General features: G+C 42.5%; 2 protein-coding genes across 5 annotated transcripts; one reads left to right on the top strand and one right to left on the bottom strand.

Moving 5' to 3' along the window:
- Window positions 1-184: 184 nt before the first annotated feature.
- Window positions 185-16,498, top strand: kcnc1b (potassium voltage-gated channel, Shaw-related subfamily, member 1b). Of its 4 annotated transcripts, none has more exons than XM_020079074.2 (4): window positions 185-1,674; window positions 6,370-7,285; window positions 7,838-8,011; window positions 16,300-16,498. In XM_020079074.2, the coding sequence occupies exons 1-4, from the start codon at window positions 1,111-1,113 to the stop codon at window positions 16,356-16,358; spliced, it is 1,713 nt and encodes a 570-aa protein (XP_019934633.1). In that variant the 5' UTR covers window positions 185-1,110; the 3' UTR covers window positions 16,359-16,498. The 4 variants fall into 4 exon arrangements, with proteins under 4 accessions (XP_019934633.1, XP_019934631.1, XP_019934630.1 ...); XM_020079072.2 differs by lacking the exon at window positions 16,300-16,498 and adding an exon at window positions 12,222-12,480; XM_020079071.2 differs by lacking the exon at window positions 16,300-16,498 and adding an exon at window positions 9,098-9,375.
- sergef (secretion regulating guanine nucleotide exchange factor) lies at window positions 13,892-23,420 on the bottom strand. Its single transcript, XM_020079075.2, has 11 exons — window positions 23,322-23,420; window positions 22,944-23,082; window positions 22,231-22,383; window positions 21,229-21,323; window positions 20,993-21,053; window positions 20,800-20,913; window positions 20,649-20,711; window positions 19,985-20,143; window positions 19,709-19,875; window positions 17,728-17,764; window positions 13,892-14,952 (listed from the first exon to the last, which is right to left on the bottom strand). The coding sequence occupies exons 1-11, from the start codon at window positions 23,361-23,363 to the stop codon at window positions 14,705-14,707; spliced, it is 1,278 nt and encodes a 425-aa protein (XP_019934634.1). The 5' UTR covers window positions 23,364-23,420; the 3' UTR covers window positions 13,892-14,704.
- Window positions 23,421-23,628: the final 208 nt, after the last annotated feature.

Raw genomic sequence — 23,628 nt, 5'->3', positions numbered from 1 at the left:
GTGCAGTGAGACACGCAGACTGTCACATAGGCCCTTAGATCACAGTCTGATGTCTTGCACCCATAAATCATGAATTTGTCTGTGATCACACTCTTTGTGATGTGATGGGCGGATCTTTTCGCGGCTCCAGGGTCACACCTTCTCCTCCAGCTGCGCCTCCTCTCACTGTGACTGAGGGATGACCATTACAACAACAGCCGTAACTGGAGAAGTTGCAGCCTCCTCCACTGGGCATGCTCAAAGTGAGGTGATGAGACTGAGAGGGAGAGAGATGGTGTGAATAACAGGCACTTTTGGACGTTTTTTTTAAGGAGGATCTCATCTTTGATTGTCTTCGTTTGGATCACAGAGAGCAACATTTTCCTCCTGCAAGAGGAGGTGGAGGTGTTGTTTTCTGCACGGTGCATGACAGGGAGGGAGCAGGGGAGCAGCCTGCAGACAAAGACCTGCTGTGAGGTGGTGGTGGCGGGTGTCGGTGAGTTTGAGCGTCGGTGTGAAGGAGGTGAGTCTGTAGGCAGCAGCAGCAGCAGCAGCGGAGGAGGAGGAGGAGAAGGAGGAGGAGGACAAGAGTCTCCATCGCAGCGCCGAGTCTCCACCAGGAGCAGCCGGACAGGCGCTGTCCGCTCAGCACCCCCACCGCAGTCACATTGCTGCCAAAGTCACCAAGCTGCCGTGTGACCGATCTGATCCATCACTGCAACCCGATGAGCCCGGTTTACTCTGCTGCCAGGAGGGGACATCACCAGCGTCTGTGCTGCCATCACGACATCTTGGATGTACCGACGATGTGACGTCCCTTCTTAATGTGATGCCATTGGCTGCCATCGTCTTTTTGGATCTCGAGTCTGCCCCCTCCAGTGAGCCCGAGCCCTCTGGTCCTCCAGCTGCCTGGCAGGTGTGTTAGACGCGGGGCTATAGAGAGGGGAATGAAGCCTGGTCCAGCATCAGCCCTGATTTCTGTCTCATAGCTGGTGAGAAACGACCGGTTGCTCTGAGCGCTGCTTCCCTCCTGTCAACACTTTCAGTCTGATCCCCGCTGCGCACGGTGGCACGGTGCGCGTACACCTCTGCGATGAAGGGAACTTATTGGAGAAATGCCTAAGGGACGCAATGGGCCTGAGCGACGACAAGGATCGCATTGTGATAAACGTGGGAGGGATCAGACATCAGACATACCGCAGCACCCTGCGCACCCTGCCCGGCACTCGTTTGTCCTGGCTGGCCGAGCCTGATGCGCCCAACCACTTTGACTATGATGCCAAGATCGAGGAGTTTTTCTTCGACCGCCACCCTGGCGTGTTCGCACACATCCTCAATTACTACAGGACAGGTAAGCTGCACTGCCCCGCTGATGTCTGCGGGCCCCTCTACGAGGAGGAGCTGGCCTTCTGGGGCATCGACGAGACAGACGTGGAGCCATGCTGCTGGATGACATATCGCCAGCACCGGGAGGCAGAAGAGGCCCTTGATAGTTTCGGCGGGGGAGGGCTGTTGGACCTGGGGAGCGAGGATCCTGAGCCGGAGCAGGAGCACACTGAGGATGATGTGGATGAGATGACAAGGAGGCTGGCGCAGGGGGACTCTCATGACACCAGGAGTGGGAGCCTGTGGAGCCGGTGGCAGAAACATGTCTGGGCCCTGTTTGAGGACCCTTACTCCTCTAAATATGCAAGGGTGAGTATCCCATTAAGATGTTAGCCTGTGCCAAGCCTTAGCTGTGTTCTTACTATTCCTATAATGAGTTATTATGAACTCAAATGTGGGTAATTTGTTTGGAACTGTCAGAGCTGCATGAGGAATAGAGAACTAGTCAATGTGCCTTGATGGAGAGTTAATGACTGATGGAGCTGACAGGCTATAGAGAGGCTTTTGATGACCTTGAAATTACTCTCTCAGGGATTTCCACAGCAGGGATGTGATTGTTCAGAGGAAGGAGGAGGGACACAAATCAACCGAAGACCTCATCCATCAAAATCATTTAAATGCAAATCATTTCTCCCAACCTCCCCTGTCTCTCAGAGGAAGATAAAGAAAGTCATTTGGACTCACACAGGTCTTTGGATTGATATTTCCATGACACGAGGATCCCTGGGCCGGCCGCGAATGGCTCTGTGGTCAAATAGGTCAGCTGCATATTAGGTAACCAGATCTTTGGCACCACCAGAAATGTAGTGGCACACCTCCACATGAAAAAATAGGATGGCTGTAAGAGGTGACACTTTTGGTTTTTGTCACGGGCACTTCTCCATCTGGGCACCATGCCTCTCAGTGGTGAGATGATAATTATTTTTCATGCGTTTACGACCACTTTCAGCGTCAAAGACCGCTGCGCTGCACACTGCTTTAACAGCTTCTGCAGCCTGATTGGTATAATTAGTTACCACGCAACACCCAGCAAGTGTAAACTGTATTGACATGTCCTCACTCTTAACAACAAGCATCAGTGAAAGTGGTTTAACAAATAATTTGCAAGCTTCTTTCAGATTCTACCTTTTGCATGTAGGAAGTTTCTTGAAGCATAAAACTCCTTATGTGTCCATCAGTTACACAAAGAGTGAGATGAAAAGCGGAGCGACGATCGACAGAGCTCCACCAACAGTCTGCCGAGAAGATTAATTAGAAGTGAGCCTCAGAGTTAATTACAGACTCTATATTCACAGTGGACACATCAGTGGAAAACCCTTGTCACTGCATATCACTGCAGGCCCTGTGGTTTGCAGGCGACAGTGAGAATTAGCCAATAAGGAGCAAACAATCTTCTCTTGTCACCCTCCGCTCCAGGCCACACTGTTCCTATCTGTCACAAACACACATGATTTGAGAGGCAGTGTGATGAGACAGAGAGCATTTGTTTAACAGTGTGAAGGCTCTGATGCTCAGAGGGCCGAGCGATCGAGATGTCGGGAGGCACTAGAGGCTGACATTAAAGAAGCTTATAAGAATGAGAGGTTTGTGAGTTTGGAGGATGCTGGCAGTGTTGGTGATGTTGGTTTTTCATCTCTGTGGCTTAAATGTTACACAAGAGCAGAAAAAAGAGAATCAGTTAGAGCTGCATAAGAAATGTATTTTTGCATAGTGTGGTAAATGTTTAGATTAAGAGAATAACAATTTAAAAAAATGTGCCATATTCAAAGAGCTTTTATAACCAAACGAGATAGGTCATGTAGAAGAATAAAAAAACAAGCAATGATTTTATTTCAGCCAACACCTCAGCCAAACAGATTCACCCGATCTGGACTTTTATTTAGATCTGCATCAAATTGCTCACACTCATACATATCAGTCCCCTAAATATGCCTTATTTCTTTTGTCAAGATCCAAGAATTCAAAATCTGAAAGATTAAGGAAAATGTTAAAAGAGGCTACATCTGTTAATGTCAAAGACAATGAAACAAAAATTTGTCGATCTGGATCCACGCCAAAATTGAATGGGTTCTTCAACGAACCATACCACATCCTTCCACCAAGTCCCCTGGTTATCATCCAGTAGTTTTCACTTAATCCTGCTAACAGACCGACGGACAAACCAAGAACTGAGACAGAAAACAAATCCTCCTTGAAGACAATAATAACACGAGAATCTGTTCGTTTGAGCTGTAACTCAGGATCTTTTTTCTTGCATCAGGTGGTTATTTTTGGGATTAAATAATTATGGAGCCCAATTTTACCACCAACATTTCCTAAAGTCCAAGCAGCCAGAAAGTTGTCATAGGAGAATAAGAAAAGCAGCAATAATCAATCTTTGTTGACCAACTTGTTGATATAGTTTACAACCTTGACTATAAACACGTAATATCTGTAAGGTGCAGACAGTGACAGATACAGTCACCAGGATGCCCTGGGTAAACATCAACTTCTTTTGTTACAGTTCAGTTCAATCTGAACATATTAATGAATCAAAATTGTCCGTAGGTTTAAAAGTGAGCATGAATGTTTGTTCTGTCTGTTGCCCTGGTGATGGGCCTGGCATCCTGTCTCGGCTGTGCCCCATCTTTTCCCCAATGTCCGCTGGGATTGGCTTCAGCTCCCCTGCCACCCTTACAACATAAGTGAATGGATAATGGCTAGATGGAGGAACTTGTCAATGAATATGCATTGTGTACATTGAGACACAGGTAGACAGGAGATTCTTATCTGCATTTCTAACCAAATCAAATCCACTGATCATGAATCTTTTGTACCTGAAAGTCTGGGGCTCCCAGTTTGGGGGCAATCCAGTTTGAGCTGTTGATTCCACGCAGTGTTATTTATGTAGGTCACGGTTTGTAGTGCAGTTTTATTGGTCTGTACTAAAGCGTAGGGTGTGCTTGTTATTTTGCACCAAACATACTGTGGAGGGGGTGGACAAAACAACATTATGCAATGGGATAAAACAACACCACATACTACTGCCTGAAGAGCTGGATCAGCACACACAGAACAAGCTGCATTTATTTAGTCTGTTTCTATTTGATTGAATTAAAATGTCTAGTTTCCTCTTGTCTAGACTCTATTTAAAAGATGAACATTTTGTAGTCTACTGAAACCCCCCTAAAAAACATTGACAAGCTATATTTGTGTATAAATTGCACAAACAATTCAGCTCTAATATTCGTCTCTGTGAATGTAGAGCGGAGGATGTCAATGTGCTGTAGAGTCACTGCTCAGACAGTTTTTCCTCTGTGCCATCACACGAACATGGAAGGGGAAGCAGACATTCATAAACAGCAACGATTTCCTCAGCACAGTGCAGTGAATTGCCAGTGATGCGATGTTACGATGGAGGGGCCTGTTTTCCATCTCACCTCCCTGACACACTGTGAATAGACGTGACCGACTGAGTTTTCTTTGCTCAGTGGAATATATAAACCTTCCTCATGCCCAGACATGCCCCACTCTAACTTACCTTCTCCCTCATGTCATGTCTTACTACACTTACTACAATACTGCATTAGTGCATTAGCATCTATTGCAATTCTGTATACGTCCAGGGAGAGGGATCCCTCACATGCGTCTCTCTCTGAGGTTTCTACATTGATATTTTTTCTTTTTTTGTTTCATTGTTCAGCCCTATGAGACAAATTGTGATTTGTGAATATGGGCTGTACAAATATAATTTGATTTGATTGTCTGATTAGTTGTGAAAAGTGTTTCAGAGCCCAGATCACTATCATAAAGCAGTGGCGGATTGAGGACATTTCATAAAGGGGCCATAATTTACACAGAGGGCCAATTATACATCTATGCACCATCCATGCACATATTCATAATTCCTGATTTAGTAAGGTTAAACATTTAAGTCATTCTGTGTTTACTGTTAGCTCTATAGCCACACATCACTGAATATATTTAGACAATTGTTGTTCAAGCTCATTGTGTACTTCAAAAAGGCTTAGAAAGTATAAATTCATAACAAATTGTCATATTTGTTGTTGGTATTGTTGGTAAGTGAATATGATTAGACTGGGGTACTTTAGGGGCCTATTAGATTTCAGCTGGGCCCAGTTCCCCACTGGCCCCGCCCCTTGAACCGCCCATGATGACATCTTCATGCGTGTACAAATTTCTATTGATCCAATTTTTGTAATTCATAGGATGATTAAGTAGATATCAGCTTTCATTGAAGACACAGCTGTTTTTTATCTGTTCAAACTACAGTAAAGCATACGAGTGCTAACACATGACGTAAATCAGTGATCAGAGGAGGATAACATGAGCACAGCACTGCAGTCAATGCCCAGGAGAGGAAACTGTATCTGTTACAAACATGTAGTATGCACCAGAAATATCAGAACGTAAATGTGATGCAATGTGATCATCCGATCGATACATTATGAAGGCTAAAGTATTCTTTAGCCATTAAGGGAAATATAGGTTTCTCATGAAGGTCTGTGAGCAGCTCAGTTCTGAACGATTCCCAGGAGCAGATCATCTGGACAGCGTGACCTTGTGTTGGGAAAACCTACTGTACCGATGCTGCTGAAGGGAAGAGCCCAAGCTAATTTTAGTCTTGCGGGTTGACACCAACGTGCCTGCTGCTGTCTCTTTAGTAATTCAGCATGTAGCTTACCCTTGAAAAACCCCATGACCTTGACATACAGCAGTGGGAAGGGAAGGAAGAGCAGCATTGATTGTCCCTTTTTACAATGAATCAAGATGCAGAGGGAGCAGGGTGGGAGTGGTAGGAGCGAGTGTCTCAATGCCACTGTCAGAGCAGTTGCCTTTGTCTCAGATTGAACTGAACGGTGTTGTGCTAAGAATGGCTGCTGAGCCACAGAGCTTTATTATTTTGCATGTGTTACCGTGCTCATTATCCTCTCTGTCCTTCTTCCCCACTTCCTCTCTTTCCTCTATTTCTTCTTCTTCACCCTGCACATGTTTCCTCCCCAGTGGGTAGCTCTGGCCTCGCTTTTCTTTATCCTGGTGTCCATCACCACCTTCTGTCTGGAGACCCATGAGGCCTTCAACCCCATTATCAACCGTACTGAGGTGGAGCTGGTGAACAACATCACCGTGGAGCACACCTACCAGGAGACGGAGACTGCGGCCTACCTCACCTACATAGAGGGTGTTTGTGTGGTGTGGTTCACTTTCGAGTTTTTAATGCGAATAACTTTCTGTCCAAATAAGTTTGACTTCATTCGGAACGCCCTGAACATCATCGACTTTGTGGCCATCCTGCCCTTCTACCTAGAGGTGGGCCTCAGCGGGCTCTCCTCCAAGGCAGCTAAGGACGTGTTGGGTTTCCTGAGAGTAGTCCGCTTCGTGCGGATCCTGCGTATCTTCAAGCTGACACGTCACTTTGTGGGACTGAGGGTGCTGGGCCACACACTGAGAGCCAGCACCAATGAGTTCCTGCTCCTCATCATCTTCCTTGCCCTTGGCGTCCTCATCTTTGCGACCATGATCTACTACGCTGAACGGATAGGAGCCAACCCCAACGACCCTCGAGCCAGCGACCACACACACTTCAAGAACATCCCAATTGGATTCTGGTGGGCTGTGGTGACTATGACGACCCTCGGTTACGGAGACATGTACCCTCAGACGACCTCTGGTATGCTGGTGGGAGCCCTGTGTGCCCTGGCGGGTGTGCTGACCATCGCCATGCCCGTCCCTGTGATTGTCAACAACTTTGGAATGTATTACTCGCTGGCCATGGCAAAACAGAAACTACCAAAGAAAAAAAATAGGCATATCCCACGAGCTCCCCAACCAGGTTCTCCTAACTTCTGTAAGTCAAGCATCAGCTCTCAGCCCCAGAGCCCCATCGCCCATGACGACGTTTTTGAGATAAAGTTTCAAGGTAAGAAGCAAACACGATGCATATTCTCCTCACTTCTCCGTGCTAAAGACACAAGACACATCACTGTTCAGCTGCTTCACTTTTTTTACACTTCAATCAGCCGATGAGTTTCCACAGAGAGTAATCAATAAAATATGTAATGAAAGGCACATTTGACTTTGGATAGAAGAAAATAGAGGCTGAGGCAGACCGTTAGTAATCTTACTATTGATTTTCCACTTAATAAATGCAGTAATTCAGACTTCCTCTGTGTATTTGTAATATTAAGAACATATAAATAGACGCTTTAATCACTTGATCCCTCTGGTTGCAGATGTGTTGACCTTTAATCCAGTTTGTTCTCAAAAACATGGAACAAGGGATGGTGCAAGGCAAATATTGACAGCAGCTATACATACAGTGGTTACAAAAGAGAATCCCAAAGTGCTTTCTGCATATAGAGCGTGGAAATAGCAGATAAATGAAAAGGCATTGTACAGTGCTGGTATATGAAACCAGATTTGTTTTGTGTGTGTGTTTTCCTTTCCTTTCCTTTATTGTTTTTTTTATAAGACTCCAAACTGAACGGTGAGGCTGCTAATGCAGCGCTGGCAAATGAAGACTGCCCCCACATTGACCAGGCGATATCTCCGGAGGAAATCTTCAGCCCCAGCGAGCGAGAGCGGCCCTGCTTCCTGGTCACCACTGCTGAACGCCCCAACCACACAGGGGGCAGAGTGAGGAGGGGTACGTACAGTAACAGCCAATCACAGGCCCCCGTAAGACACTGACACCCCTTAGACCATAGACAGGACACGCTTCTTTATCTATCTTTGCTGAGTGTATTAAACACACACGTTAACACACAAACAACTACAAACCTCATATTGCAACCTCCACACATTTTCACAGCAGCCGCTTCTCCTCAATCATCCTGATGGGAATTGTACATATTCATATATATGTATATAGAGTCACAATAGCATTTGTTAAGGCCAAGCACAATCACCACAAATGTCAATAATACATGTCCACATCTACATAATATATTTTTTGATACCATTCATAATGTAATACCCCTATTTATTTACCAGTAAGAAAGCTATTTTCGAGATTTACATGATCTAGAATGTGTTGTCTTACAAAGAAAGTATTATGTGCTATGCGTGTACCATGTATGTATAAGTGTTTTGATGGTAAATACCACGCGGGATCCTGACTTATGAGTACATTGCTCTTGACCATAACGGTGCATGAAGTGTCTTGCTGATGGGTGCTATCAGTATGGTGAAGGAGAACAACACAAATGGAGGAAGGCTAAAGTCAATTACTGTTATCATTAAGAGCCGAATTCAACCTTAGTGATTTTTATACTATAATACCAGGGACAAGCCCTTTAATTTGATTTTATTAAATCTAATATAAATGTGCGAAACATTCCTAAGAAGACCAAGTTAGTCTCTAGTTGTGTGTGCAGCCAGCACATCCGCAGTAAAAAGGCCAACAGTGTGAAATTCTACCTGTAGCTAAGAGAAGCATTCCCTGCCTGAGGTGCCTGCCTTTTTCTTTTCCGAGTCTTGTACAGTGTTATACTCCGAAACCATTCCAGTACCACCCAGTGCATGCTGTTGTACTCCTGATGCACTCAATGCATGGAGAAGAATAATCTGTCTCAAGTCTGTGTTGACCTGTTTCTTTGGAGACAAAAACAAGAAAGCAACAGGTGTAGTATTTACCAGTTGAGGAACGCCAACAAAAAAAAAACCCAACAACATTTTGTCGTGGATTCAGTGCTGCAGTGTACTCAGAACGTTCTCTGTTTTTCAACTGAAGGTTATGAAAAGCCTTGGAGCCTTAACAGCATGTCTGGCATGAGCGGGGATGCCTCTGGAGTGTCCTCAGTGTCTGCCCTGCCCTGCAGCCCACCCTGTCTAATGCAGCACTCACATTCTCCCATCCCATCCATTATGTAGCATGGTTGAGTAGCAGACACAATGCCATTGGAGGGCCAGTCCACACTCTTCCTTCTTATCCTTCCTGTTTTTTCTTTTGTTTTTACACTTGCCTTTGCTCCTGCTTTCTTTCATTTTTTTTAATTTCTTTTATTTTACTGGAAAACTGTATCTTAACTGTGCTAGTACTCAAGCTTCCCAAGTGTTCTCCTTGGGTGTGTCATCATATCCTAGACTAGAAAACATTGGCACATGCCACTCTGCATGGGTCACCTCAGTTGCAGACAAAGCACTGTTCTACTTCTACCACAGGCTAACCCCACTCTCTCCCTGTGTTTACATCATTGCCTGTTGCTCTGTTGCTTTTGATCTCACATACTCTCCTGCCAGTAACTTTCTTATCTCATCTGCTTTTACAATTTTGTGAAAGAAATTTTCATAAGATGTAACCCCTGCTAACAGCCCAATGTGCTGGACATTGACAATACATGGCTTTGAAACATATCCAAATGGTACCATTGCCAGCTGTTAAGGGAACTCCTCTAAAGTGCTTTGTGACGTTGCAAAGTAGAGACGTTACCTTTCTGAAAGTGAAATCCAGACGAGGCTTAATGTTATATTGAGTGGCCATTAGAAAAATATTATTATAAGATGATGTTCATGATGTCCAATGCAACATGGAGATGATGACAATTCACATACTAGTGATGAATACATCCAATGTCAAAAGAACTAAAACTGTTTGTTCATTTGCATGAACTGCATGAGAAATTATGTTCAACATGAACCTAACTGTATCGTAGTACCTGTAAGAAAAAAACACTTTTTTCTTTCAAAAGCTTCTAAAGCTTTGTCATGTTTTATGCATTTTGAGACAGCTTTACAGAGACTCAGTCATAGCAGAGGTTTTATGTAGCTGCCATTCTTTGCCTTTCCCCAAATTAATACATTCATTTTATTTATTCGACAGGGGCCTCCAGCTAAAATAGTATGATTTGACTTGAACAATCCGCCATAAAGCCAACTAATGCTGTTATGAGCATAGCCAGTTTTTATACTAATAATTACGTAGTTACGAGTTTTTAAAGTGCCGTTAGTCTGCAGCAATTTCACTGAATGCTGTGATGCTTAAAATTAGTGCAAAACTCATGAATTATTAAACAACGGTGCCTTCGTACCTGGTGAGGCAAAAGCTGTATCTCAATTCAGGGTCTGCATCCTTCAGAGGATGCATTTGAAGGCCACTTGCGTCACAGTGGCTCAACTAGGCTGTTTCAAAGGCTCCTTCACATGCTGATGCCAATGCATTTTACCATACCCAAGAAACGAGGGCTCCAACCAATAGATCCTTCTCGTCCCAACCTATCCCAGGATTCATTGCACTTTGGTGACAAATGTTTTTTCAAAGAGGTAATCATGCCAGCAGGCAACGAGACATCCAACACTTCAACTGAACCTAACAGATAACTATGCACACATAAAAAAAACTAAGGGGGATTAAAATGTCTCAGCGAGTCCAACCTCAGCTTCGGTGACACTCGTAACACCAATCACGGAAAACCTCTGTAGACCAGACCGACTAATTTCATTTTGGCCTTTGCGGTCTACACAGCACACGAAGGAGGCGGTCTTAGTGGATCAGGAATATAGTGTCAGTGACAGTGATGCAGCCCCTGAAATAAGAGACAGGTAAAGCAAAAGAGAAATGATATTACATACGTGCTCCCAGTGTAGCATCGACCACTTTATATACCATGCTCATAACAGTGTGACGAAAGCTTTATTCTACAAGGTGCACCTTGTACTTTTTGCACCTCCCTACGTATCCTTAATCATAGCAAAAAAAAACGTGAATTGTTACACCATACAATCCACAGTAGAACTTAACCTCTAGTGAAACACAACTCCAGCAAAAAACACCAGAAAATACTTTCTTAATATCCCTAACTCAAGAAAGATTTTGTATTGTAAAGCACAAAATGTTATTAAAAGGGACCAGGTAGGTAATGATGACTCCTGCAGTATGTATGTCTATTGATTTAAAAACATCAATACTGATACAGGTACATGTATTGATACTGTCCCAATACTTATGCACAATTTTTTCAGGGCACTTTAACAAATTTTATGTTGATCAATCAAATAAAAGAAAAAAGAAGATAAATTTCTAGTAGAAGATATTAAGAACAGCATCTCATCTAAGTTTTTTTTAATTCTGATTGAGCAGAGTTTTACTTTTCCAGTTATGTCTCTTGTGGTAATTAATGGACGTTATATATTTCAAAAGAGAAAAAAAAACTTGTGAAGATTTGATGTGAAGAGATGCAGATGAATTATATGCTCATGCAATTCAAGTGAAAAAGAAAAAAAGAACACAACACATTTTGTTATGTGGGTCTATACTTGGGGAAAGGTAAATGCATGTATTTTACATTTATGCAACAGAAAAGTATTCAAATAAAAGATGTAAATACGAGTCCTTGCATGAAATAAATTTTATACACAACGAGCGTTTAGACTCCGTTTTTATTCAGCAGCACATGCATACATACAACCTTCTTATACTGCTAGCATACGGCTAGTGGTACCTACTGCTGTTTGACCCTCGGTCCACCTGTGTTCGGGCCAAAGAGGATTTAAAAAAAGGAAAACGAGGTGACTGTGAGAGCATGATGAGAAGTATACAAACGCATGAGTGACTGATCTACTGTAGATAAACCCGTAGAGCGCCGCATGATCGGGCATGTTTATTAACCGACTCAGAGTCCAACCTCTACACTACATCGTTGTCTGAGGCCTTGGCTAAGCATGGGAAACACATGGTAAACCTGTCGTTTACCATGAAAAACTAACGGAGCACATTTTCTTTACTCTCCAAGCTAGTCTCATCTCTTCAGCTCTGTTACTCGCACCTCAGACCTCTCCATCACCGCCATCATTTCCACCATTATACATAATTTGTGTAATAATTTATTTTTGTTATTGTTTTTTTTATATGTTTATAGAGACCCAGCGACAGCACCGGAGCAGACAACCAACAGAGTCAGTTTGTGTTATGAACCATGGTGTACCAACCACTATGTGTATGACCCATAACGGCCCATCACCCACCTGATAGTGCTGTAGCTATGTTGTGTGTATTACTTAGTATTTTTAATGGGTGTGACAGTGGCAACCTGTACATCACAAACTCAGCATAGATGTAGCACTGAGGAAAGTTTTGTTGTCAAGCCTTATATAGCCCAGTATCTGTGACTGGTTACTGTGTTGTAATTTTGTGTGCCTATTTTGTGTGTGCCAGTGCTGTAAATACGCTTTTTTTGTGTGCTGAAGCTGTGTGTACCAATGTTTTTGAGTGATCATCCGATATCTGTGTGCTTCTTCTTCTGTTGAAAGAAAAAAAAATGTTGCTCCGATTCAAACCCCCCCTCTCCCTCACCACACAAACACACACACACACACACACACACTCATACACACGCACAGTGTCCCAAACAACCTGTCACGTGTCACGTCAGCCAGACTAAACTAAATATTGTTAACTTTGCACTGTCATGGTCACATCTTCGTAGACTTTCTTGCACTGTTTTGCACCAGTGACCTTTTCTTAACAGTCAACAACCTTTTATAAGTTTTGAGGCATCAGAGTCAACATCCACAAAAACAAAAATGTAAAATATAAGGTTATATTTTCAAAAATAAATTCCCCTATCTTACATTTTATTAATGAGGCATTCAAATGACAGAATGCCGTCAAGAATTGGTTCAAACTTTTGTTGGCTAAGCAAATGACCAATACATATATTCAGCTTTCATTGAATGTTGAAGAATGTCCGTTTACTGCTGTACTACAATTAACAAAGTCATTTCACAGCTCATAATTATTCTGCAGTATGTTTTAATTGACAATCATGTAGAATTGGACTTCTATTCTTTTTCTGCACACATGCAAATTGGTGTATTAGTGTGTAACTAATGCCAAAACCTCATACGCCTCACCCTGGATAAGTGCCTCTGTTATGCAAACTTTTCTCACCATTCAGGAGTTTCTTAACATGATGAACCTAAATGTGCGTTTTATTTCAAACTAACTATACAGTCATCAGCCATTAAAACCAGTTATTTACTCAAAAAGCACACAGGATATAATGAGAGCCCCTGTATGGATCAGTTTCTAAAGGCAAAGCAGTGAGCATACGTAAAAAAAAAAAAGAAAAAACAGTCATCAGGTACAGATTCATTATCTGTGTGGAAAAGTTGAGAGTGATGAGGGACCAACTTTTTAACCAAACCACTGCGGAAACACTGCCAACAATTTGCTGAGACCTGCGTGCAGTCAGGTTACAGCAGATCTGGAGCTGATCACAAATGGGTGGGGGGGCAGTGTGCTGATCATTGTCCAACAGAATAAAAAAAGAAAAGAAAAGCAAACAGCAGCTGTTGTCATTAATGGAATTAATAACACAACTAAGAGGCAACTAATGTGTGCCGTTTAGAGAGACTTCAGAGTGTGTTTTGAACACCGTGCATTTGTGGTTAGTAATTTCAAAAAAAGGTGTTCAGTGATCGTTTTGATTGGTTTGTTGTTGAGGGATTTTTTTGTGTGTGTGTTTTTTTTAAACAGTTCAGGCTTGTACAATAAATAGTGATAAATAAAAAAAACACAGAAATGATCTTTTTCAGCGAGTGTTGATTTTTTTTTTATTTCAGCTATACTTAATTTTCATTAATGCATAATTCGAGTGAAATCGATGGTCTCCACATTTAATTTCACAAACGATCATTCTAAAGTGAAACCTTTAAAATTCGAAAGTAAAGATAATGTTAACATATCATCCCTGAGCCATATTGAGTGCTACTGCCCTTGAAGGAGGCACCGGCTTAGGACCTGCAGCTGTTCCACAGGTGCTGCATTGCGGTCGCTCACAGCTTATAAATATGTAGGTTGGGTTAAATGCAGCGGACATGTTTCTCCCAGGAGGGATGAATTAAGGATAGTAGTGGTGCAAATAAGACAATCATAACTGGTAAAATAATAAATGAATGATGGACATTTGGAAAATAAAAAAAGAACCCACGTATGAGCGGTAAATCGTGATATCCACTATAAACTGCAGATTGATGACCTCCTGACACTCAAGATGACAGCAATAAACCCACTGACATGGGAAGATGGAGGTATAGCACCATTGTAGCCCATTCCTCACATGATTCTTAACAGCAGGAGGACTGGGAGCCACAGACACGCCCATGTCCTGCAGAGCTGTCCCAGTCATGTCCATCAAAGTGACAGGTTGGTCAGAGAAATGATGGCCTCTGTCCACATGAAACATACTCCAGCCCACATACGACCACATGAAGGTGTTAATGACGACATTTTAAAGTATGACCTGCTCAGGTGGCTTTTGAAAGGTGGAGGTTAATTAACTTTTTAGGGCTCTGCAAAGCACCAATACATCACTGAATCAGTCAGAAATGTGTCATTGTGTCATTTCACAAAGCCCCTCTGTTTTTCTTCTCTGTGATTGTCACACCGCATGACTGTCCCTGATGGAGTTGGTGCAGAGTTGTATCTCGAGCCAGTCATGGCGGTGCACACTGCCATTGAGTGTCCAGCTCCGCAGCCGATGAGAAGAGGTTGGAGACCAGATATGAGCTGAGGCTTAGAGACGTCTGTCTGTGAGCCGTCGCCGCACATTCCGTGTTCGTTCCAGCCCCAGGAGAGGAGACACCCCCCTGGAAAGGAGAGGGGGTCATGTGTCAGTGGAGCTGACAGGAGAGAGACAGGGATGTAGCGCAGTAGCATGTAGGATAAAATTAGCAGCCTGGAGAAAAGAGAGGCTGTGTGCAAAAAACAAAAAGAGGGCAAGCGATCTCTCACTTACACACATGAATGTGACTTCAGAGGACATTACATTGATTTCCAATAATATGCTGGAGACCCTGGAAAGCTTCCCCCTAACCCTCACCCCTGACCTTAACCTTAAAAAATGTCTTCCCCTTAAAATCTAAAGGTTTACATTATGAGGACTTGCTTCTTGCCCCCATAAGGACGGCACGTCTCCATAATGTGACTGTGTAAACACATTAAGGTCCCCACAACATGAGCAATTACTAGACACCACACACACACACACACACACACACACACACACACACACACACACACACACACACACACACACACACACACACACACACACACACACAGTTCCCAGTGCTGACTCTCAGACAGTAATGAAGCCTCCCTGCTCTTCACAGCTGGTGAGCTTGTTGGTGGGTGTGGTCAGGTCTGCATCACCGAGGAGACACGTGCCATGGCAACATAGTTACCTAATAGGCTCCATTGCCATAGCAACAGAAGCGAGCTTGCTTTCTCAAGGGTAACACATCGTCAAGCTTTCCCCGTCCTGCAGTTGTGTCGTGTGTCTCTCATGCCATTTATTTCATCCAGAGTCTTTGTCTTTCTGCATTTTTATCTCCCTCTGACAAATAGGAGCGTCAAAGACTTGGATTTCCCAACAGACACACATGCTGTCGCAGTTATCGGAGCACTATATCATGCCAGCAGCTTATGTCAGTGTGACGGTCTGCCAGACATGGCTCATGCATTACAAACGTGCATGTAGCCACGTCTTTGAGACACTGCATGTGTTTATAACTGCACTGCGTCCGTCTCCATCTTTGATTCAGTAAACATCGTGGTTCTCATCTATCAGTGAAGATAATGTGTCGAAACCTTTCGCTCATTGGAGGAAAAAAAAGCCACATTTTGGTGCTGTGCTTAATTCATGAACTCGCTGACTGGAATACAGCACATCAGTGTTTCCATGGCAACAAAGTGCCAGCACAATATCCTGCCCAACAAAAGAATCAAAATCAAGACACCCAAACCAAAAAGCCATTTCCTTGTAAACAAATCCACTCATTCGGTTTTATAACAGTTTAAATTTACTCCACTGACACAATCTGCTGGAGGTGCATTATTTTTGTAGCTCGATATTCCAGATACACATGTAAGCAGGTGTTTGCCCTTCCTCATTCATGTGAAGTTCAACATGTTTAACAAAGATCTTTCCTCAGATTGGATGAGCCTGACCCACAGCATCTTCAGCCCGTCTCCCATCTCTGAACACCACTGATGAATTTCAAACATGACGAGCACTTCCTCAGGTGCAAACGGGCGAGGTCTGAGCAGGCAACAGATATCATGAGCAGCATGAAGTGCTCTCCGTTCCTTTCTGCCTGACCTACTTCAGCACCAGAAATAGCAGCACTCAGGTCTCTGCTTCCAATCCTGTTTTTTGCTATTTCATGGCTCCTGCCACCGCGCTCGAGACAGGAGGAGAAAAAGAACGACAGCGAGCGTGGCAGAGGAGCGAGGTGCAGGAGGTTCATGTGAGCTCTCCCTGCTTCGCGTCTGCTTTCTCATCACATAACTGACCTTCTGAGAGCGGTGCTCTGTGAGAACTTTCATTATGACTAACAGTCTACATTAACACTTCTCCTAATTATAATGGCACATCCAGTTAACAGGTTGAATTGGTCAGAACATTAATAGCGGATGACTATTTGCTATTTAGCATTTCCTCTCTAACAGCAGCCTTTGCTTGTGTTTTAGTATTCATCTGCAGTATTTATATTCATGCTGATATAAAAAAAAAATGGGGCAGTGTTAAAATTTTAATGCAAGAGATTTTACTTCCAAAATGTTTTATAATGCACGGTGGTGACTACAGGAAAGCAGGCATGGAATTAATAAAGTACAGTACGTTTTGTAAGACAAGTTCTGTATGTTTAGTGTTTTTAAAGGATGCGTGTGATTGCAGTGTCTGTATTCTTTTCTTCTGTAGATAAAGGGAGATTGCTCTCCAAACACTTGACTGGAAAAACATACCTGTAAATATGCATGTGTGGTTAATTCAGCTCCTCTACAGGCCTGTTGGGTAATTGCTCCTGTCAGTGATGCCCATGTATCCATGCCGTAATTACTTCTTGATGTAAAAGTCACAGAGCAACGAGCCAACCTCAGGAATTCTCTGCAGCATTACCGGAAGGATAATTATAATATTTCATACTGATGTTTGTAATATTAGACAGTTCTCTTACTTATGCTTTGGTCCAGAGAAGAGGATTATTTGAAATAGTTCATCCTCACCTATGTGTGTATTTGGTGTTCTTTTATGCGGTAGGAGCTTGAGTAGGAGTAGGTGTCGTGTCAGGTCAGGAATTACGTCTCTTGTTTCAGCTTCTTGCACTTACTGAACAAAAATCCTGTTTCTACTTAAGTTCTCAGACACCTGTCTTCTTGCATGTTTGGTTTCTAGTGCAGTAGTGTAACGTCGTTAGATGTTAATGCTCTTCTGTTATTCTGCAATATATTATACTGGCAGAAGTACCAGTTTAAGACAACAATAAAGAAAAATAAATTCAGAAGAGAAGCACCACATGAGCTGAATGAGAATGAAAAGCCAAGAACGTGTGAGGACATTGGTGACAAAATACACTCACCGACAATGGCGAGGTTATGTTCAGATCCGCATGCAATCTGTAGAGAGAAAGACAAAAAGAGGTAAAAGGGTTTATCTGCCTCCAATGCATATTTACACGTTGAAAGCAGACATGACAGTTTTAGGGCTCTTATATCAGAGAATTGTTTAGAGATTAGAGCCCGACGGATTTACATTTTTGGAGGCCGATGTCGGTATTAAGGAGTAAAAGAGTTCAATTAAAACTTAATTTGGAGCTGGACGCTTTGCAGTTTAACCATAAACTTTACGATGAATGAAAAAATAAAATAAAAGGAAAACAGAAAACACATTGGCTCATATCAGCAAATATTATCGACCAACCAAAAAATAGGTCGGCCTCTAATTAAGACCACTTGAAATAAAACATAAAGAAATTCAAATAAAAACATTTGTAAGATGAAATTCTCCAGCTTTTATTCAAACCACTTTACAACTTGAGTGGACACAGCACAGGATACATTAGGAGTGATTTCATTTCAGTGTAAAATCACCCACTAAATGATGCATCATGAGAAAGCAGAGTAGACAAATGCAATATAAATGGCAGCTCATTCATAAAAGCTAAATCCCAGAGGAGTTAATGCCACAGTTTCAGGAAGGCTTTCTCTGCTGATTTTTTAATTGTATTAACTCAGTCTGTTTTTCCATAGTATTTCCACTTCATAACTAGTGGAATTAGAAGACGGAGTGAAATGCTGATCATATCATCACATCTTAAATAGAAGCTCACACTATGATTCCTGCTGTTGAAGCGTTGATGGATTATAAATTGTTACTTCAGTAGCGTTCATAGGCCTCATAAAGATATGACAGTTTACTAAATATTGACTGTGTGGGTGTACAGTTATAGCAGGACTAACGTGGCCGGGTCGGCTGAGAGATTCATAGTCAACTCAGCAAATCCATCTCACTTTTAGATTTACACACATGAGGTGACTACACTTTGACAAACGCCAGTGTGGTCGCAATGATTTACGTGTGGAGGGAGAGCTATCCGGAGCTTGCCCTTGTCCGTCCCTGACATCCACTTAACTGGCAACAATCTCCTAACATATAGATGCCATTCAGACGGCAGGTTAACTGCTGCAATCGTATGATCCTCACACATAACTGCCCTTATGGGAGAAGAGACCTCACTCTTGCTTAATGTAAAAGGTTCGCTCCCATGTGGAAGATAATGGATGGGAGTGAGTGGGAGTGAGTAAGATTGTGTGTGTATGTGCTCTTTACTGGATAAATATTATGAAGCCAATCATTAAGAGGCTTCTTTCTGTGGGCCTGGCTCTCATTCAGTAGCACTGGCTTCCACCAAACAATAAATCATCTTCAGAGGCCTGTTTGTTAGTTGGGGTCTAATGCCCTCTGCTGGATTGATAGAGACATTTCTAGAAAATATGAGGTCAACAACAATAGTTTAATGTTTGAATCGGCCTGTGTTTATATCATGGGTTAGTTGTAGTTTGGATGATATACATTATGCACAAAAATTATCCATATTGTAACTATACAAGATATGTCATTTTCTTTTATTTCAGATTGCCTTGGAAGAACTGGCTATAGAGACAACAGATGAAAATTAGCCTATACAGCTAAGACATTAATGAGAACTGTCCCTATCAAATAAATAAACAAATAATATAAGATAATGAAAGTATTATCATCAATAATTACTATATCTAAAGCCTTATTCTCTTCAGTCAGCAGAGGTGTCCACCACTGACACCTCTTTTACACAAAATTCACAGGTTTACCTACTTTTTAAAACTCGGGTCAATGCAGTTCAAAGGCAACAGACTCTTTTCCCAGTGTTTGCCTTTCTGCTTTTTCACATCGTCTTGCCAAATTACAGTACTTACCCGGGGGTATAATTTCTACTGCCACCAATTAGAGCAAGAGCGAATAAAAAACTGTCTACTGTTTTTAATGGGTGTTAGTGAGTTTTTCACAGACGGATGCCTCACCTGTGTTGCTCCCCTCAGGACTTTAACCTCTGTAGGGAGGCAAACCTCGATGTTTTCACTTCCAGTTGAAGGACCAGCTGACTGCTGCTCTGCGTTCTGAGTGGTTGATGCTTGTCGGCCCAGCTGTCCATAATCTCCTCTGCCCCACGTGAACACCCTTCCACTCTCTGAAATGATTAAGGCCTGATTCAGATATGGCAAATGTCTGTAAAATCATGTTAAAACTGTTGAGTACATATAGATGTAATAGGTGCTGTAAAAGTGATTATGTTTCACCTGTTTGAGCGACAATGTGAGTCCAGCCGCTCCACACACTCATTACTTTCTCTCCATCCATCAGCGAGCGCTTCAGAGGAGTTGGAGAGGACAGGAAGGGCTCTGAGGTGGTCAGCTGGCCGTGCTTGTTGCTTCCCCACAGAAACAAATCACCGTCTTCTGCACACGAGACAGAAGCAACATCACTCGTCATCCAGAAGAGGCAGCAGCACACAGGCAGAGCAGTGATTAAGTGGAACTGGTCAACTAATTACAAGACAGCAGGGAGCCCTGTCATCATGATGTATGGACATTAAATGAGAGACAACACTGGGGTACAACCTGGATGCATAAATGCTCCCTGATGAGGACCAGCATGAAATTCAAGAAACATCTTCTTTTAAATGATAACTCTTATGTCTATCTTCCGCTTCTTACTGTATGAAATCAGGTGACTTCACACATTTCTAAGGATTCATCGAAAACTTGGATCTGTTTTCTGCAAATATTGTCCAGATCTACAACAGCATTTAATGGGTTCTTCCTTGGGTCATGCCCCGCCCGTCCACAAAATTTGAAGTTGTTTTTGCATAAAACGATTGCAGATGAAAACATAATCTCATCAGCAGAGGTGATTAATAAACCAAATACAAGGTAACAGCTGACATACATGCTGGTATCATACCTGTGAGGCACACACAGTGCGCTGAACCTGCAGCTACCAGGTGTGATTTTTTCTGATCCAGACCTGCAACAGGAGCGTGAATATCTGGTGACATTTATCACCCATGAGTGAATCGGTAAATGTTTTCTGTATTTGTGCTCAGTGCATGTACCTGGTACCAGACAGGGCAGCTGAGAGCAGAGGTGTGATGGGACAGGGTGCGGACTGAGCGCTCTCTTAGCGTGACTGAAAAGGCCAGCTCCCCATTGATACACATCACCTGAGCCTGAAGGCCAAACACAATATTATGATCTGTGGATTGACTTTTGAGTGAAAACGTACTGAGGACTGTTTGCAAGTCTTACTAGTAACAGCAAGGGAGTGTCTAAGTCCTGCTGCTATAATCACCACTGGCTCCTTCAGACACTGAGAACAAATAGCACAGTCACGTGTCAATGAAACTGATCAAACTGACCATGACGTGAGGTGTATATATATATACAGTATATAAAACACAGATGATATGATAAGCATTAACAAAGCTTCCTAAGTTATGGCTATGTTTTATTAGAGTCGATAAGCAAACATGTTTCGTGCTCACCTTAACAATCAGTAAATCTGCAGAGTGCGTGACTTTCGGTCCAACACCCAGTTGTCCAAATGCATTGGAGCCACAGGCCAATACCTGACCACATCCTGTAAGTACAATATAAAAGAAATGTCTCACACGGAAATATTCAACTTCTGTAGAAGGTAGGAGGTGGTTCCAGGCCTGATTCACTTGTATTCCCTTCACATAATTGTATTGGTTTTGTGGCTCTGATAATCTTATTGTTATTTTTATTTAATCATATTTAATTTGTGACTAATGTTTATCTTTTCACTTTCCACAGTTTAGTGGTTACTTCCATTGTATCTGATACTTTGTGCAGCACATACTGCATCCATCTAGAAATGTTCTAGATTTATAAGGCTGTGCTTGCTTGTTCTAAATTTTGGGTTATTTAATCCAAACACAGTCTGTTTGCAGCATCACAGGAAGTGTTGCCTTTAGGACATGTAAAAGTTTACATAAGAGTGCTCCAAATGTGGCTAGTTTTACAGCAAACGCTGATGACCAGGAATGTGAGTCAAACACTGGAATTATGTGAGGTTTAATGTAGACATGGGAAAGATTCTCAAATGCAAGGGTTTGTGTCGTTAAGACTTTCTCTCACATGTTTTTTCAGAAACTTGTTTTATTAAAAATTGGAGTTCACAGATGTATGTACAAAGTGGACATTGACACAAATAGTATTTACAAGTCAGATCTGGTTATTATAGTATGATGTGTATGTGGCATCAGCCTGTGAGGACTGCTCTTGTTGATGCTGCTATCTAATATGATGAGGTTGCAGCTATCTCACCCTGTGCTCATGCTCTATTGCACTACTTCTCTTTTACTAACTTCTTACAGGCTTACTACTGTGTAGATTGTACATATTTTTTTCTTATATATTTCTACTCATATCCTGTCTCATTTTTGGCTTATTATTTTATCCTATCAAGAACCACTTGAGAGAAATGCTTATTCAAATCTCACACAAATCACAGTAGTGCTCACCGGTGAGAAGAAGAGTAAAATCCCACCCACAAGCTACATTTGTGACCGTTTGATTCAGGCTGGGACAAAGCTGAAGAGTCGTGATGTTTGCGTGATGACCGAGTCCCAGCTGACCTCTGTGATTCTGTCCACACACAAACACTTCTCCATTTTCTGTCAAAGACAAAATACAACATAAACATGAAGACCAAGCAAGAGTTTACTGCGTTAAAAGTAAAAATAGATGTTTTAAACATAAACATAAACATAAGCACACTTACTATGAATGTATAAAACAAAATGTGATTGCTGTAGATTTCCAGTAGTCACATACACATTACATTGAAAACATAAAATTACACTATTAAATTGAATTAAAATAAACATCTCTGTCACAGTAAAAGAATGTTACAGATTATTTGGATTGTTATTTTGAAATGTATATTATGTATATATGTATATAGGTATATATGTTTTTCCTGGAACTGTACATCTCTGATGTTTGATATACAGTATTTTTATAATCTCGTGGGACAGGAGAGGGATCTCATGGTTTTGGGGACAGAAGGAGAGAGGGACTGAGAGACATCAGGAAGTCACTCGTTAGTTTTTTAAAAGACACAGGGCTGACAGGTAGAATTTGACATTTGTTAAATGACATGATGTTACACACTTGCACCTGAAGTCGTTCGCCAGTAAACCGAGAAAAGAAGAAGGAAGAAAGTGGGACGTACCGGTGACGAACACGGAGTGACCGCCACCTCCGCACACAGACCGGACCGCCCGGTCCTGGAGAGCCGCGGTGTCAGAGAGCCGGGGCTGAGGCTGGTCCTCCACATGTCCCTGTCCCAGCTGTCCGTGACTGTTGGCCCCCTGACCCCGAACACATCCATCACTTACAGCGGGGTTCACGACTGAAACTTTTACAGACGCTGCTTTTAGCAGCACTTCCTTTCCTGACTCTGATGCTAACGTTAGCCAAAGAGCTACATTGAAGCTGCCGAGACAAGCGTGTCTCTGCCGGCGGTGAGTGTTTAAATCTGTTAGACTTCACGTCCACACACACATACAAGTGTAACACAACCGTAAGACAGGGACGACAACAAACTTACCCAAGACCGTAAACAAAACTCCAGCCGCGAGCTCGTTTCCATGGAGCACTACAGCTGCCAGCGAGCGAGTCCGGAGAGATTTGCGACACTGTCGTAAAGCCAACTATTGTGATGTTTGGCTGTAAATATACTGTATATATACACTACTCTCATCATATCCATCGTGTGCCTTATGACTGCATACTATGCCGTACTTTGTACTATGTTTGGAGTACTTATTATGTTGTCAACTTATATGTTTACACCAGGGATCATAGAGAAACGTCATATCAATCCTGTCTATGTCCTGTACATATGGCAGAATTGA

This window comes from Paralichthys olivaceus, chromosome 7 (genome assembly GCF_024713975.1).
Source record: "Paralichthys olivaceus isolate ysfri-2021 chromosome 7, ASM2471397v2, whole genome shotgun sequence".
Classification (NCBI taxonomy): Eukaryota; Metazoa; Chordata; class Actinopteri; order Pleuronectiformes; family Paralichthyidae; genus Paralichthys; species Paralichthys olivaceus.
This window is presented reverse-complemented; position numbering and strand designations above follow the sequence as displayed.

Excerpts from the sequence above, each read along its gene's own strand:
- kcnc1b (XM_020079071.2), top strand. The coding sequence starts at position 1,111 with ATGGGCCTGAGCGACGACAAGGATCGCATTGTGATAAACGTGGGAGGG. Across the intron at positions 7,286-7,837 it reads TTTTGAGATAAAGTTTCAAG|ACTCCAAACTGAACGGTGAG; the intron begins GTAAGAAGCAAA and ends TTTTTTTATAAG. Across the intron at positions 8,012-9,097 it reads AGGGGGCAGAGTGAGGAGGG|GTTATGAAAAGCCTTGGAGC; the intron begins GTACGTACAGTA and ends TTTCAACTGAAG.
- sergef (XM_020079075.2), bottom strand. The coding sequence starts at position 23,363 with ATGGAAACGAGCTCGCGGCTGGAGTTTTGTTTACGGTCTTGG. Across the intron at positions 22,384-22,943 it reads TCACTCCGTGTTCGTCACCG|AAAATGGAGAAGTGTTTGTG; the intron begins GTACGTCCCACT and ends TGTCTTTGACAG. Across the intron at positions 20,914-20,992 it reads ACACTCCCTTGCTGTTACTA|GCTCAGGTGATGTGTATCAA; the intron begins GTAAGACTTGCA and ends TTTGGCCTTCAG.